We start from the raw sequence: 16209 nt of genomic DNA, 5'->3' as shown, positions 1-16209 counted from the left end.
GCGGTCCCAGCTAAGGGCCCTCCCTTGCTGCCAGCGCCGCAATGTCCTCCGCCGGCGGCTCCGTTCCCGGCGCTGCAATTGGTTCCGTTTGTTCCACCACTGCCCTTGCCCGGGTTTCCGGACACATTTTTTCCGGGTTGGGACCCTAATTGGGACATGGAGCCGGATCGGCGCCGTTCCGTGTGCCGTTGGACCACTTATATTCCCCTGTCTCTCCCCCACCGCCGCAGCCTGTGCCACAGGCAGTGGAGGAAGGGGACGACTGGGAGGGGTCTGAGGACCCTCTTGCACAGCAGTGCAATTCGGAACGGGAATGGACAGAAGACTTGGAGGATGCAGGTGGCCTTGACCTCGCCTCTGAACCTGGTTTTCTTTCTCCTCCTGCTGTGGCCATGGAGGAGGGCACCACATACACTGTGGTGCTCCGTAGAGCAGCTGAGGCCATTGACCTGCCTACGGTGACACTCAAAACTAACCTTCTCACTGAAGTCCTTTAGCTAGCGGCAAGCTCTATGGAGCCTCTGCTACAGTTCAATGAGGCGTTAACTAATGTGTTGATGGGCACCTGGTCTAGACCAGCCACATGGGTTCCCGTGGATAAGAACGTAGCCATGCGTCATCGCCTGTCCTCGGGTGAACCTGCCTTTTTAACAACCCACCCAACTCCGGAGAGCCTGGTCATCCAGGCCTCCACTTCCCAAAGCACATTCCCTACCGCTCCGCCGGATAAGGAATCCAAGAAGCTGGAACAGTTTGGCAAGAAACTGTTTTCCTCTGCCAGCTTAGGGCTGCGGTCGGTGAACACTGCATGCCTCTTGGGCCGCTACTCTCACGCTGTGTTGGACACGGTTGCACAGACGCTGCATCAGTGTCCGGAAGAGGTTCGGGCAATGCTTTCCCAAGCTGTTGCTGAGGGGAAAGATGCAGCAAAGTTCGCCATCCGGAGTGGACTGGTCACTGCGGAATCACTGGGTAGGGCGATTTCCACGACAGTGGCCCTCCGTCGCCACGCCTGGTTGCGGTCCACTGGGTTTTCAGGGGATGCTCAAAGTTCTCTTATGGACATGCCATTTGATGGTACTCGCCTGTTTGTCGAGAAGGCAGACGCTGCGCTGGAGCGTTTTAAGGAATCACGGGCTACGGCCAAGTCCTTGGGTCTCTCCACCATGCGCCCGGCCACGTCTGCTTTTCGTTCCTTTCGTGGCCACGGAAGGGGCGCCCCAACACGTTCGTTCAGCCAGAAGCCTGCACAGAACTCACCTCAGTGCAGACGTGGTTCCCGCCGCGGCGGGACAGGGGGCCAGTGTGCAGGTCTGTCCACCTCCGCTCCCGCAGCATCCACCTCAAATCCTTCCTAGTCCGAGCTTTGGGGTGCACCCTATGCTGGTGGGCGGCAGGATTCGTCATCACCACTGGCATTCTGTCACCTCGGACAGGTGGGTGCTGCAAATCGTCCAAAGGGGCTACTCCCTCCCCTTCGAGTCTACCCCTCCAGCCATGCCACCTCAGTTCCACCGCATGCCGGCGGATAACTTTGCGCTTCTCCAACTGGAAGTCATGGCCCTCTTGGCCAAGGGGGCCATCAAGCGCGTTCCTGGGCCAGAAGTAGGCTGTGGTTGTTATTCCCACTACTTTCTGGTCCCCAAGAAGGAGAAAGGGGGCCTGCGCACCATAATGGACCTCAGGAACATCAACCGCTTCCTCCGAAAGGAGAAGTTCAAGATGTTGACTCTGGCTCGGTTGCCCTCGACCCTGGAGACTGGATGGTAGCGTTGGACTTGCAGGACGCATATTTTCATATCCCCGTCCTGCCGGCCCACCGATGTTACCTGCAGTTCACGGTAGGCCAAGAGCTCTTTGAGTTTGCCATGCTCCCCTTCGGCCTTACCAGTGCCCACGGGTGTTCACGAAAGTGATGACGGTGGTCGCAGCTCATCTGCTCAGATCGTGGGTTCCAGTCTACCCCTATCTCGACGACTGGTTGTTGAAGGCGGGCATCCAGACTACCGACGACCTCTTGCAAGTCGCACCTGAGTCCCTCTCGGGAGCTCCCCTTCATCGGAGCGGTTCTGCATTTGACGCAGTTTCGTGTTTATCCTCCCGAGCAGCGAGTCCTGGATATTCAGGCTATGATTCCAATCTTTCAGCCTCTATCCCGGGTTTCAGTCAGGATAACAATCCCGCTCCTGGGCCTAATGGACTCCTGCATCCTGCTAGTGCAACATGCCAGATGGCATATGCGGGCTCTGCAGTGGGATCTGAAGTTCCAGTGGGCACAGCATCAGGGCAACCTGTCCGATCATGTCCAGATCGCGGAGAGCACTGCACGACAATTGCAGTGGTGGCCCACGAATCGCGATTGGGTCAATGGCAGATCCCTCTTCCTTCTCCAACCGGAGCACACAGTGGTGAAGGATGCATCCCTCGAGGGAAGGGACGGCCACTTGAGAGAGGTGGAGATCAGAGGTGTCGGTCTCCGGCGGAGTCACGGCTCCATATCAATCTTTTGTAGCTTCGGGCGATCTAACTTGCACTGAAAGCATTCCTTCCCTCTGTCCGGGGAAGTGTAGTGCAAGTGTTCACGGACAACACCACCGCCATGTGGTATTGCAACAAACAGGGCGGGGTAGGGTCGTGGACCCTATGTCAGGAGGCTCTGCGCCTCTGGACATGGCTGGAACATCAAGGCATTACCTTGGTGGTTCAACACCTGGCAGAATCTCTGAACGCCAGGGCGGACGAACTCAGCCGCCGGTGCACGATGGATCATGAATGGCGTCTGAACTCGGACGTGACGCAAGCTCTCTTTCTGCAGTGCAGAGAGCCTTGGTTAGATCTATTCGCCACCGAAGAGAACGCGCAATGTCATCAGTTCTGTGCGTTGGAATTTCCAAGGCGGCACTCGCTCGGCAACGCTTTTCGTCGCGAGTGGAGCTGCGTTCTGTTGTACGCCTTTCCACCTATACCACTTCTGCCCAGAGTGCTGAAGAAGATTCTGCGAGACCGGGCCCAAGTCATCCTTGTGGCTCCGGATTGCGCACGAAGATACTGGTATCCCGAGCTACTCAGCATGGCGATCGATCCCCTGATCCGACTGCCTCTTCGGGAGGATCTTCTGTCGCAGCAGCTGGGGACGGTACTCCACTCAAACCTGTCCAGCCTCCACCTCCATGCGTGGAGATTGAGCGGCGACAGTTGACGGCTTTCGATCTTCCTCCCGAAGTCTGTGATGTCATTCTGGTAGCCAGGCGTCCCTCCACTAAAACTGTATACGCCTGCAGGAGGAACAAATTTGTGGCATGGTGCACAGCAAAGGCTGTGGATCCCCTTTCTGCTCCTCTCCGAGGTCCTTCTGTTCCTTCTCTCTTTGGCCCAGCAGGGATCTGCTCTGGGCACTATCAAAGGTTATCTTTCGTCCATCTCCGCCTTTCTACGGCTTCCAGATCAGCCTTCTCTTTTTAAGTCCCCGGTTGTGAATGTTATGTTATGTTATGTTATGAGTTTGATTAAGCGCGAACAGCTGCCCCAGCAATGAGGCGTCCTGGCGCTAAAGAACCTTGAAAACCTGCTGAGAGGAGTGGGGAGGTAAAACAGAAGGCCTAAAACAGTGGGAACAAATGGATTTTAATTGCCTTCCTGAAGGTGGACAAAGTGTTAATAGAACGAATATTCGGTGGCAGGGGGTTCCAGAGTTTAGCCCCCAGAACTCTAAAGGAACGGCCCCCAACACGACAAAGTTTCGTTCGAGGGACAGTCACAAGATGTTGGCCTAGGGAGCGCAAATTGCGTTGAGGGGTGTAAGATAGTAAGAGAGGGCGTAGAAGTTCAGGGCATTCAGATTTAAGAATTTTAAAAGCAATGGTGAGGGTCTTGAATTTAATTCTGGATTCAATGGGAAGCCAGTGTAGTCTTTGGATAGTGGCTCTGGCGGAGCACCTGCGGGGGAGGCCCACCACGGCCCTTGCTGCTGAGTTTTGTACCCGTTGCAGGCGTGCTGTTTCTGCTTTATTAGCGCCCAGGAATAGGACACTGGCGTAATCCAGCCGAGATAAAATAGTGGATTGTATTATCAGTTGGCGTGTTTTTGAGTCAAAAAATCCAAGTATTGGATTGAGGCTCCTCAGCAGGCCCACACAAGTAGCGGCCACTTTCTTTGTGTGTGTCTGAAAGCTGAGCGAAGAGTCCAGCCATACACCCAAGTTTTTCACCAGGGTTTTTGGGGACGGGGTGGGGCCCAGCGCGGAAGGCCACCAGTAATCACTCCAGAGACTGGAGTTCTTTCCGAGGAGCAACACCTCCGTCTTTCCTGCGTTCAGCTGTAGGCAGTTGTCCGTCATCCACTGGGCAACTGCAGCCAGGCCATCCCTAAATCTCGTAGCCGAGTTCGAGGGGCCCTCAGTGAGAGTGATAACCAGCTGTGTGTCGTCGGCGTACGACACCAGCGTGAGGTCCCACTTCTTGGCTACTGCCGAGAGAGGCTGAACATAGAGATTAAAAAGGGATGGACTGAGTGCAGAGCCCTGGGGAACCCCTTGTCCGATGGAGTGGGACCGGGAAATAAACGGAGGAGCTGAGACCCGAAAGGATCTGTCCTTCAAGAAAGAACGGAACCAGTCAAGGGCGAGATCACAAATCCCTATAGCCTCAAGGCGTCTTAGCAGGATGTTATGGGACACCGTGTCAAAGGCTGCGCTGAGGTCAAGCAGAATCAGCGCAGCACTCTGACCGGCATCGAGTATCTTTCGGAGGTGTTCGGTGGTGGACAGAAGGGCAGACTCGGTGCTATGACCAGGCCTGAACCCATTCTGGGAAGGGTCCAAGATGTTATTCATGGCCATGTGGTGGGACAAGACATTATTTACGTGGGCCTCTGCTAGCTTGGACACCCAGGGGAGCAGCGAGATGGGTCTAAAATTTTCCAACTTTGTGGGATCTAGAGTGGGCTTTTTAATAATAGGAGTAACCCATGCCTGTTTCCAGCAAGTTGGGACTACAGCCGAGGAAAAGGAGAGATTGAGTAGCGTGGGAAGGGAGAAAAAACTCTAAGGACTCAAGAAATTGGGCCGGTCTCATGGGATCTGTAGGGGAGCCGGACTTAACCTTTCTACAGAGTTTGGATAGATCATCATAGGAAATCTCAGGTAAGCGTGACATCCTGGTGCCCATGATAGGTGGATTAGAAGGATTAGTAGGATCGGGGGGGTCCTGTGAGAAGGCACTGTAGATTTTCCTCACCTTATCTATAAAGAAAGCGGCGAGATCTTCGCACTGTTGAGTGGAGGTAATACAGGAGGCTGTATTGCCGCAGTTTTGAAGTTTTTGCACTAGTTTAAAAATGGTTTTCGTAGGATTAGTGCTTGCGTTGATTTCTTTAGCGTAGAAGGACGCGCGCGCAGCGCGTATGGCTTTGTGATAGTTTGTTTGGACAGGTAAAGAGCTTTGTCCCTGTCCTTGTACTCCTTTCTCCAACTACGCTCCGCTACTTTACACTCTTTCCGCATAGTTTTTAGATTTTCATTATACCATGGGTTACTGGGGGAACTGCGTCCTTTTGTCCATTTAGCTGGTATAAGGGTATCAAGTCCTTTAGTAATCCAGTCCTGGAATGCCGCGTAGGACGAGTTAATGTCCTCAGTGGCATTATAGCGAAATTTTCCCAAAGTGGTGAGAAGGTCATCGGTTTGCAGTAAATGCCATGGTCTCTTAAGACGAGAGGTACACTTCTTTCTTGGGCAGTTCTCTTACCATTGTCGTAAATCTGATAAGAAAGTGGTCGGTCCATCCCATGGGTTTGGGTGGTTCAGCCCTGGCCTCCGAGATGTTGGTGAAGACAGGGTCTAGTAAGTGACCGGCGGAGTGTGTGGTAGTGTGGATAAGTGGAGTTAGCTGTAAGGCGGCAAAATCCGCCAGAAGACTTTTAACGGTGGGGTCTAGGGTGGAGTCGAAATGGAGATTGAGATCTCCCAAGATAGTGAAGTTAGGTGAGGTCACCACTAGAGCATGGGCCACCTCTAGAAGTTCCTCAATGAACTTAGAGGAGGGACCCGGAGGTCGATAGATGTAAAGCCCGGAGAGGGAAAAATGGGGGCCCGTTGTAATTTTGAAACGGGCACTTTCACATCCCTCAATGCCTTCCTTCGTGAAAGAGCAGGTGAATAGCGATCAGTATATGACAGCTATGCCCCCTCCCCTGGTGTCTGTATTGATAGACTTCATAGAGAAACCTTCCGGCAGCGTAAGGCATGGGATGCTGGTCAGATCGTCCTGGAGTCAGGTCTCACATAGGAAGAGAATATCCGGATTCTTGTCGATTAGGAGAGAGTTAACTTCAGGGTGATGTTTTACAAGGGACCTGACATTCAGCTGGAGGACCGTAAGGGGAGTGTGTTTAGGCACACTGGCTTTGTGTCCAGACAAACAGGGTTCGGGAGTGTCAAAATTGCAGGACTTACATTGTAGGCCAGTCTGTCCAAGGCAGCCGACTAGATTATCGCATCTCTGGGCCGGGTTCAAAGCGATAAGATGCTCCCTATCGTATCGGTAATCATCCCGCAAAATTTGAACAGGGGGACGGGCGAGAGGCGATGTCTTGGCGATGACGGGCGTAGACGGGCTTGCCTTAGGCGCACCTGCTGCGCCCGTCCGCTGCGCGTACGGTGAATACACATAATATCAAGGGGAAAATGAGGGCGGGGGGCGTGGCCTCAAGTGGGCGTGGCCTCATGGCTCGCCGTCAATGGCGGCGTGAATTGTTTGTTTGCTCGATTCCGCAGCCAGCGCTAAATCCGCTGTGCGATGAGTTTAGTGAGCAGAGTCCTGTGGTGCCAGAAAGGTGAGTGCTATTAAAATCAGCAGGTAAACAGTGACACACAAAAATTTTAAAATAGACAGAGAGACTCCCGGCTTCCGCCTCAGGAGGATACAGGTCGCTTCCTCAAAGGCATTACACAAACGTTTCCTCCTGTGCCTTTCATAATGCCTTAATGGGACTTAAATCTTGCCTTGTCCTATCTGATGTGCGCTCCCTTCGAGCCCCTTCATAACTGTCCCTTACGTCTTCTCACTCTCAAGATGGCTTTCCTGGTAGCTATCACCTCTGCCAGAAGAGTGAGTGAGCTCCAGGCTCTTTCTTCTAAACCTCCTTTTCTTTCTGTTCATCCGGACAAGGTGGTTGTCACGCCCTTCCACATCGGGCAGACCATCACTTTGCCCACCTTCTTTCCGCCTCCGCATCCTTCAAAAGAAGAAGAGAGGCTCCACCATTTGGACCTAAAAAGTGCGCTCTCGTTCTATTTGAAGCGCACACAACAGTTCCGGGAGGATGACCAACTTTTTGTTGGCTACGTGGGCGCCAAAAAAGGTTGGGCCTTGCATAAACAAACCATTTCTCGGTGGGACGTTCTATGCATCAAAGCATGTTACTCATTGGCTAAGAAGGAGCCTCATATGCTGACGACACACAGCTAGCGGTGACACTGAGTGTAGACCCTGATGTAGAGGCTCCCAGATTCCGAGCTGGACTTGTAGCAGTAGCCAATTGGCTTCGTACCAATTGTTTACAATTGAATGCTACTAAGACTGAAGTGATGGTCCTAGGAAAACATGCTGAGCTATGGGGAGATCAGTGGTGGCCTCCAGAACTAGGTGTTACTCCCATACCGGCAACAGAAGTGAAAAACTTAGGGATCTGGCTGGATCCTGCGCTCACCTTCATTGGGCATACGAAGAAGGTTGCAGCCACATGCTATGGTATACTGCGAGGCATAAGGCCGGTCCTTAAATACTTCGACCCTTCTACTCGGCACCTCGTAGTTTAAGCCTCTATACTATCTCGGCTGGACTATGGAAGTGCACTGATGTTAGGGGTCAACCAGGCTGAGGTAGCCAGACTCCAGAGGGTGCAAAATGCCGCGGCGCGGGCCGTTGTTGGTCTTCCCAGACACTGCTCTGTCTCCGGCACTATTTCTTCTCTCCATTGGTTGCCGGTTAGACAGAGGATTAAGTTTAAAGCACTCTGTCTGGCTTTTAAAATTTTGAAACTTTCTTCCCCACCGGCTCTTGTGAATTTACTCACTCCATACATACCTCTGAGATCTCTTAGATCTGAGGCCTTGCATCTGGCGATCTGCCCTCGGTTTAAACTCAGCAGAATGGGTGGTCGCTCTTTTCGGGTGCTTGCCGCGGGACTATGGAACTCGCTTCCAGTGCACACCCGAGCTCTGAATGATTTATCTATTTTTAGGCGCACTATTAAAACGTTCCTGTTTTCTGCTTCTGAATAGTTTTTCTTTTGTTCTGCATGTTATGTTACAGTACCTGTCTGAGCGCCTGGACGCCCCTTTGCTGGGGTATCAGCGCGCTATAAAAATATAAATAACATAACATAACATTGTGGGGCTGCGTGCCCATTCTACCAGAGCAACGGCAGCCACTACTGCCTTGGGACGCAGCGTTCCCTTGCAGGACATTTGTCAGGCAGCTACGTGGGCCTCGCTGCACACGTTTACCAAGCATTATTGCCTTGACAGTCAAGTCCAGAGAGATGGCTTCTTTGGCCGTTCTGTTCTCCGTGACTTTCTGGTGTAATCTTGTTCGCAGACCCAACTCCGGGGTTAGAATTGCCGGGGTATTTATTCTAAGGCAAGGAATCTATCACTAACGTGTCTCTTTCAGATGCACAAGTTACTACTTGTGTAACGATATATCTGTAAGAGACATTAGTTAGTGATAGATTCCTTACCGCCCCACCCATCCTCCTCGTTCTGCGAACTGATTTCTAGGGTTAAGGTCATCCCTTTCAGGGCCCTAGTTTCATGGCCCCAGTGGTCAGTTTCTTGCATGGCTCTGCGTTCCTGGCGTGGAAAGTTGTGTACAGAACTGACGTCAGTGCTCATGGGTGGCGCCTAAGTAGTTTCGTGACGTCATCTCGGCGCCTACGACGCCAGCGATGGATGCGGAGCGGCACAACGCCACCTTCCGACGCGCAGGGGTACTGCTGACGCCTGGGGATATTCTAAGGTAAGTAATCTATCAGTAACTAATGTCTCTTACAGATATATCATTACATAAGTAGTAATTTATGCGCGGCTGCCATACGAGACACCACATTCTTAGTGCAAGCTACCAAACTCTGAAACGCACTTCCAGACAAGATTTTAGGCATGCAGGAGCACTTATAGTTTAAAAGAGAGGTGAAAATGTGTATGTTTCTTAAATAACTACATCATCCCAAAACCTTGTAATGGAATCGGGAACAATAATTTCTTCTTCAAATAGAATCTACAATCCACAGATCTGCATCAGGCCATCCAGCACACTCTCCGCATGTTGGCAACCATGTGACAAGGTTCTATGTTTAGGTAAGCTGTGAAGGGCTGACCTGTGTCTAGCTTGGGCGTTAGTGAGGGCCAGGTGGGTCATGTTTGAATTTGCATGACTAAATAATGCCCAGCCTAGACACAGGTTAGCCCTTCACAGCCTACCTAAACATAGAAACGTGTCACACGGTTGCCAACATGCAGAGAATGATCAGATGTTGTGCAGTCTACTTTAGTTCAGACAGGCTGCATAATAATTTATTTATACTGCTTGGCCCATTTACACTCACATTAGACAGAACTGCTGCAGTTCATGTCTCTCACCCAGTGCCAAAACAAAACGAGGGAGTGCGAGGAATGAGCTGGATCCATCGTCCAAAACTGGTTTATAACACAAAACAAGCACTCAGCAAGTCTAACGAGTCTACCCCTCCCTAAGAAAAAGCAAAATGTTTTTTTGTAAAACCCACACACACCAGGGTTAGCCCTTGGTGGCATGCTTCATCATTGGGTCCTACCTCTTCTGCTGTGGAATGGTATGTGCTGCGACAGGTTACCCGGAAGCACTTTGAGTGACTATACAATGACAAAAAAAGATAATCTATGAGATAGGAGTGGGGCGGGGGGGGTGGTGTTGGGTTATTTGAGCTGGAGTGAAGTCTTTTTTTAAAATACCTGGCTAGTAGGTTTCGTTCTTATTCTGACCCTAGTCGGTATGGTTAAAAGCAGAGGGGATTTTTAGAAAAAAAGTATGCAAAGTTCCTAATTCCTAAATGGTCGACATGTTTCTAGCCATACCCCTATTAGCTATTCTTCAGGACCTAGGGAAATCACTACTAATATAATGTCAACTCCTTGGTTCCACTCCTATCATCACACACTGGACATATATTTAAATGCATGCTAATAAGAGGTGTATATACTTATACCACCTGCCTATCGATCATAAACTGAGTTATTAATACATTTCAGCTATTGCTTCATGGTTCCTCCGGTGGAGAGTGAAGTCTTCAACTCTGCTGAGTTACTTATTTGGGAACACCGCTGGAGACCACATATGCCACCCAGTGCTGTATCTGTTCACAACAACAAACCATCAATTATCATTTGACCAGGCATAGAATAACAGAAGAGGTCTGCCACTTGCTGCTGGCCACCAGAGGACTCTGATTCAGCCCGCCACTGTAGGTCCCAACTAAATACATACTATGACCGCTTCTTGACATCTCACAATGATCATTACGTATGGGATGATTGTAGCAAAGTCTGTCCTAGCAGATCTTCCTCCAGGCTATGCCTGCTCAGGAACAAAAATTTAAAGAAAAATCTCTCTATGCCGTAATCAGCTTAGTAGAATGTATTCATAAGTAATAAAAAACTGGATCTACAGAGTTTATCAAAGCTGCGGGGTTACTGACGACAATAAACTGCGCGCCTGTTTCTTGTACTTCTTTACCCATCACACTGCTAAGTGCTGCGATAAATGCACCTCAGTGGTCATCGTGTATAACATGAAAACATGCACTACATAGGATTGAATCAAAGACAACTCTCTTCCAACCACACACCCTACACATTGTAGCCTGCTACCCATGTAGTCAAGCGTTCCAGGAGTAGAAAGTGCTAAATAGATGTTATAATACAGTTCAATGCAAACTTTAATCTGAAGGCAGAGCCTCCAGACATGTGACTGTCCTGTCACAACCCTACAGTAAGGAGATATGTGTCCCACATTCAGCACACCAGCTGAAACTGTGTGTGGGCAGGGCATCATCTCCTTTCTCCAGTTCAGGGCTATAAAGTGAGTGCTAAGAAACATGGTTCTGAAATCTTATCATTAGTACAGTACTATGTATAAGTTTAAAAGAGAAAACCTTCATTACTGTGCCTACAAACGAGAGCTAATTAAGTCAGTGTTTTAATGATGTCGACACATGTCCTCAGGGAGCTGCTCTGAGACCCCTTGCTCTTTCCACAAAGGTTGCTGAGCAGCCGTCAAACGACAGTGACATTCAACTATTGCTTTTGCGGCCTCAATTGCAAATGGCTGCCCCGTGGAGGTTAGAGGCCCAACCTCCCCATGGTGTGTTTCAGAACACTTCCCTTGGGTTCATTACGGGAGAGACAGAGAACATCAGTGTAGACGTATCACCCCGATTAAAAATATCTCCTTCATTAGCGGGGAGAGGCCTATTGTACTCCATGCTGTGTTGAACAATAGCAGACATTCCAAACCCAATTAAAAATGGCTGCTTCATTAGTGGTGACATGCCCACTGCCTCCCAAACAGGGTTTGTAAACCTTTAGAGGTGACTGAAGACATCAGAGCACACATGCAACTCAGGCTCAGAAATGGCTGTTTCTGTAATAGTTACACTCCTCCCACCTCCTCAATCCTGGTGTATTTTCAGATCTGGTCTCTGTGACTCTGGGGCAGTGTTTAATTTGAGCTGGTGGTTTCCGGTGCTCTGCACCGGCAGTTAATTGTAAACACTGCCACTTATAACAGCTGTCACATGGTGGCCCTGTTTGGGTGATTTAGACATAAGCAGACCAATCGATGTTTTATTAATTCAATATATATTAAAAACAACTGATACCGCTGCCCAAGCCATTCGTATAGCTTTGGGGGCCTCAAGCAGTGTAAACTGTCACATTTGTAACAGTGTGATGATTAGTAGTGTTGTAGGTACTGTGATGGCTGCGCTGACGGGGCAATGGTTGGTGCAAGCTGTATGATCTCCTAATGAGGGCCTTTGCTCTTATTTTTTTGTTTACAAATTAAGTAGTGCTCAGGAGTAGGCAGAGTAACAGTGTAGACATACTGACCCTAATACAAAATATGGGTGCTTCATTAGCAGTGAGAAGCCCACTGTCCCATGCTGTGGTACACAATATCAGACATACCAGCCTCAAATAGAATTGGATGCTTCTCTCCTATTTGAGAGGTCTTGCTCCCCCTGTGTTTGCTCATGTTGAGGTGGAAGACCCACCAAGCCATGAATTGCAACGTTCCCTCAGACTGTTTTTAAGAACCTTTCCCTTCTGATGAGTGTGGAGGACCCAGTGTGCTTCAGATAGATGTAGCCTGTCCTTGAGGCCTGCCTTCCCTTGTGCTGTGTTTGAGTACCTTCCCTTTGGCTCATTGTGGAGGTGGCATCAGATCAGACTTACTGAACATGGTTAGAAATAACTGCTCTGTAGTGGTGAACTGAACTCCTCCCCTTGCCATTCTGATTAATGTTCATTTCTGTAGCAGTAAAGTGCTGGCCTTCCTCCATACAGTGTTTTTGGGAACTCTTGTCTTCGGCTGATTGCAGAGATGGGGGAAGAAGCATCTGAGAAGATACACTGTGCAAGTAGATTGATGCGCCCTCGTATGGGTATCGAACCGCCATAGATCTCATTTACTCGAGTGCTGCCCTATATTTTGAAATATTTCATATAAGAGTTTGTCTCGCCTTTGAAATGTGCATTGTGCCAGCCAAGATAAATCACCACGTTTGTCTTTCTTTGAAACGTTGATTATTTTTGTTGCCATTTTGCTGGAACAGCGCCAAAGCGCTAGATTCTCTTTTAACCATTTCTCTGCTTTTTCTTTCAGTACCCCTTACACCTCCTCAAGCAGAAGTGCTTGAAGATAACAACGTGGTCTCCTCTGCTGAGCAGCCCACCACAACCCCTAAAGTGACGGAAGAAGATCTAGAGGACTGGCTAGACAGCATGATCTCCTGACCATTAGGAACACCCGACCCCGGGGTCTGCAATGGCCATCAGTCAGCAAGTTTGGATCGGGCAAGTGTGCATCCAACCAAAGGCACTTTTGGAGAACTGTCGGGACTAATACTTTTTATGGCACATTCAGGATTCCTCCTGGCCAGGTTTGACATTTTGCCACCTGCACATCACATGCGATATGCAGATAAATGGTGAACCGCAAATGAAGATGGTTTGGGGCAAATGTCAGTCAAAATTTTACGATCTGAGATAAAAAAGGACTCTGCACACCTGGAAATAGTACCATATTCACACAGAACAAGCTTTTCTGTCCATAATGTGACTGCAACTAAAGAGCCTTAGATATCCGGTTGAGTGCCTGGACTGCACTGTATATCGATAACTTCCCAACCATGGTATCTCCGGCAGAGGTTCCCATCATGGCTGATTCGTATTATCAGTGTACAAATTGATGAAAAGATCACCCTCGATTGCCCATTTACAATGTATGATTAAAATCAGGCTATTGATTTAAGTGACCACACTCTGAACGGTTGAGAAGGTAATACCAGCTTAGAGACGTCCCTTTAGTGGCGAAGATGCTTCTGCATCTGTAGCGGCTCATATTTAGTTTAGAAAAGGCCCTTTACGTCGTTTTCTTCAGAACTGTTAAAACACATAGATGCACATTTATTCCAGTTTAGCACAAGCGCGTGAGCAATGGCTGCGTGCAATACCTTGCATTGCCTCCCGTGGGTGCCAGCGCTAACTTTTATAAATGCGGGCCACCGTTTGTTGTTTGACATCCACTTAGACTTCCATGCAGAGAGCTGCTTCTCTGGAAGACTCATGGGAGCTTCTGGTGGAGTCTTGCCACAGTCTAGAGGATTCTGCGGTCATCTTGAAGTCTATTGCAATTATAAGATGATCCACGATATAAGCAATGTTTTATGTATTTAAACTTAGATCAAATTATAGTAAAACACGTCATTATAAACGTCAGTAAACAAGGGGAGAATTTAGGAAATGGCATCTTCTGCAGTGGAAAATAAAGCTGGACTTTGTCTTGGTGGGTGGAATCCAGCTCACTAATTTGGCTAATATTGTCTTCACCGGTGACAATATGGTGGCTAGAAGTACATCTTTCCATTTCATCAACTTGCTTGGGATGGCTTCCTTAGCTATGCAGGCCTGCTGCACCCAGGGGAGCGGTGCGATTGATGAGCACCCCCCCTGTCTCACAGTTCACCTTCTCAACAAATCTTACCTCCAGACAGCCTGTAGAGGTTCACCACTTCAGTGTGTAAGCCCTTTCACAAACCACTTTGTGCAAATTCACAAATGGTTTGCAAACACATCTTCGTTTTGCGATGTGACTGATGTATTAATCAGTCAGACCACTAAAATAAATAATCACAGGAGGTCTCGTGATCTCTGTCTCGTGAATATTAATTAGGCAAGTGACGTTATGTGATCTTCCTGTGATTGCAGGGATGGGGTCCTGCTAGGGACATCAGAACCATCCATGCGTTCGCATTCCTTCCGATGAGCCTTTTTTTTTTTTAAAGCAGTCGGTGTCCCTTGGCCATAGGCAACTGTAAATATAAATGTTCACTAAGAAGGAAGGACATGTGGGGGAGGGTCATGCAGTAGTCCTGAGGAGCACTGTCTTGTACCCGAAGCCGTTTACCCCCAATTCCTGAATTGGACCTGTCCCACAGAAACAGTTCCCCCTTTGAGAATCGGGGACCACCCCAAGGCCTCTGTATGAATGTCCTTTTAACTCGCCTAGTAATTAAGGCTCATGGATATGCTGATACCTGTGGACTGATATCTCTGAAGGTCACGAACACTGAGCTATTTGGAGTTGGACTCTGAGGCTCCACTTTGGAATTAGGAATCTGAATTAATACATTCGAGTCTCCCGGCTGTTCCTCAATCCTGTCCGCATTTTCATCCAGAGGTGTTTGCAATTTTTCAGCAGTGTCTGGTGGAAACTATGTGGGCCTGTGGGTTTTCTTCATTACCCGTAATCCTGAGTGGCTCAGTAACTCCCATTACCCGGCACAGATTATGCATAACTTGTGATGAATGCCTCATTTACATGTCAGTAACTGATCCATGGGTTGCAATCCCAATCAGGTGGTCTTTCATTTGTGTCAGAATGAGACACAAATGTTACTCTGGGAGTTGAAAATAATTTCTATTTCACAATGTTAACTTTTGTACATTGCAGAAACGTTTTGTGGTCACAAATCCTGCAATTTTACTTTTTGTATAATGGATCTCAAATACTGGAACAAATGAGTGTTTGGGCAAAGTCCCAAAGAGTATGCCATCATGTCTAGCCTTCTGTTCTTTTATCCTCACAATTTGTATCATGTAGGTACCCTAACCCGACTGTGAACACTACACGAATCACATGCTACCAGGAGCGGGCCGGAGACTAAAACGTTTGCTTACTGCTTGTTTCAGATGCTTGTTGTAAGAAGGCAGACAGGAGGGAGTGCAGCTTCCAATGAGTTACTGGTATGTTTAATGTTGCATTTTATGACTTCCTTTAATGTTAGGTTGTGCCCTGTGTCTCAGTACCCTTAGTAAGTCTAAGGAAGTGGTCACTTCTAGCCAGCTATAAAATGCCCTGTAACATAGTCATGTACCGCATTGTGTCCTGCCATCTTGTATGTTAAGCTGGCAATATGAGACCTTCAAAGAGGTACCTTTTTGTTTTGCTTTCTCTGAAATATCCCACCTACCCATAGAGCAGGTGTGTACTAGAGAGTGCTGGACTCTTGCATGCTTCACACTTTGTGACCCATCCAAACTTGCTCCTGTTGCATTCAAATAAGATAAAATTAAACATTGTGCCTCCTGAAACTGTGTCTGTGGTTGTAATAACTTGCAAATTTAGGATGCTTTAAAGTTATACGCCTTGTAATGTGAGGTGTGACACTTTCCTAAAATGAATGCTCTGGCTTAGCAATCTTCATGCCACTTCCTGGTATAAGCCTTCAATGCTTCACCATAGTTACCTCCTGAAAGTCAAGGATCAAAGTCTTGGTTATGCCCTGCAAGCATCAGTGGCCTGGGCAGGAGTCTTGGCTACCATCTGTAAGCAACAATATTCAGTGTGCTGGGTGGAAGTCTTGGATACACTCTTCAAGCGACAGCATGA

At 48.7% G+C, this 16209-nt stretch overlaps 1 protein-coding gene across 1 annotated transcript in view; it reads left to right on the top strand.

The window, feature by feature from the left end:
- The window catches only part of AVEN (apoptosis and caspase activation inhibitor), a 959958-nt gene extending 944047 nt beyond the window's left edge, over window positions 1–15911 (top strand). The window contains exon 6 of the mRNA XM_078659451.1: window positions 12922–15911. Within this exon, the coding sequence (XP_078515577.1) occupies window positions 12922–13052 (131 nt within the window). The 3' untranslated portion in view covers window positions 13053–15911. The remainder of the gene's footprint in view (window positions 1–12921) is intronic.
- The last annotated feature ends 298 nt before the right edge of the window (window positions 15912–16209 follow it).

This window comes from Lissotriton helveticus, chromosome 9 (genome assembly GCF_964261635.1).
Source record: "Lissotriton helveticus chromosome 9, aLisHel1.1, whole genome shotgun sequence".
Classification (NCBI taxonomy): Eukaryota; Metazoa; Chordata; class Amphibia; order Caudata; family Salamandridae; genus Lissotriton; species Lissotriton helveticus.
This window is presented reverse-complemented; position numbering and strand designations above follow the sequence as displayed.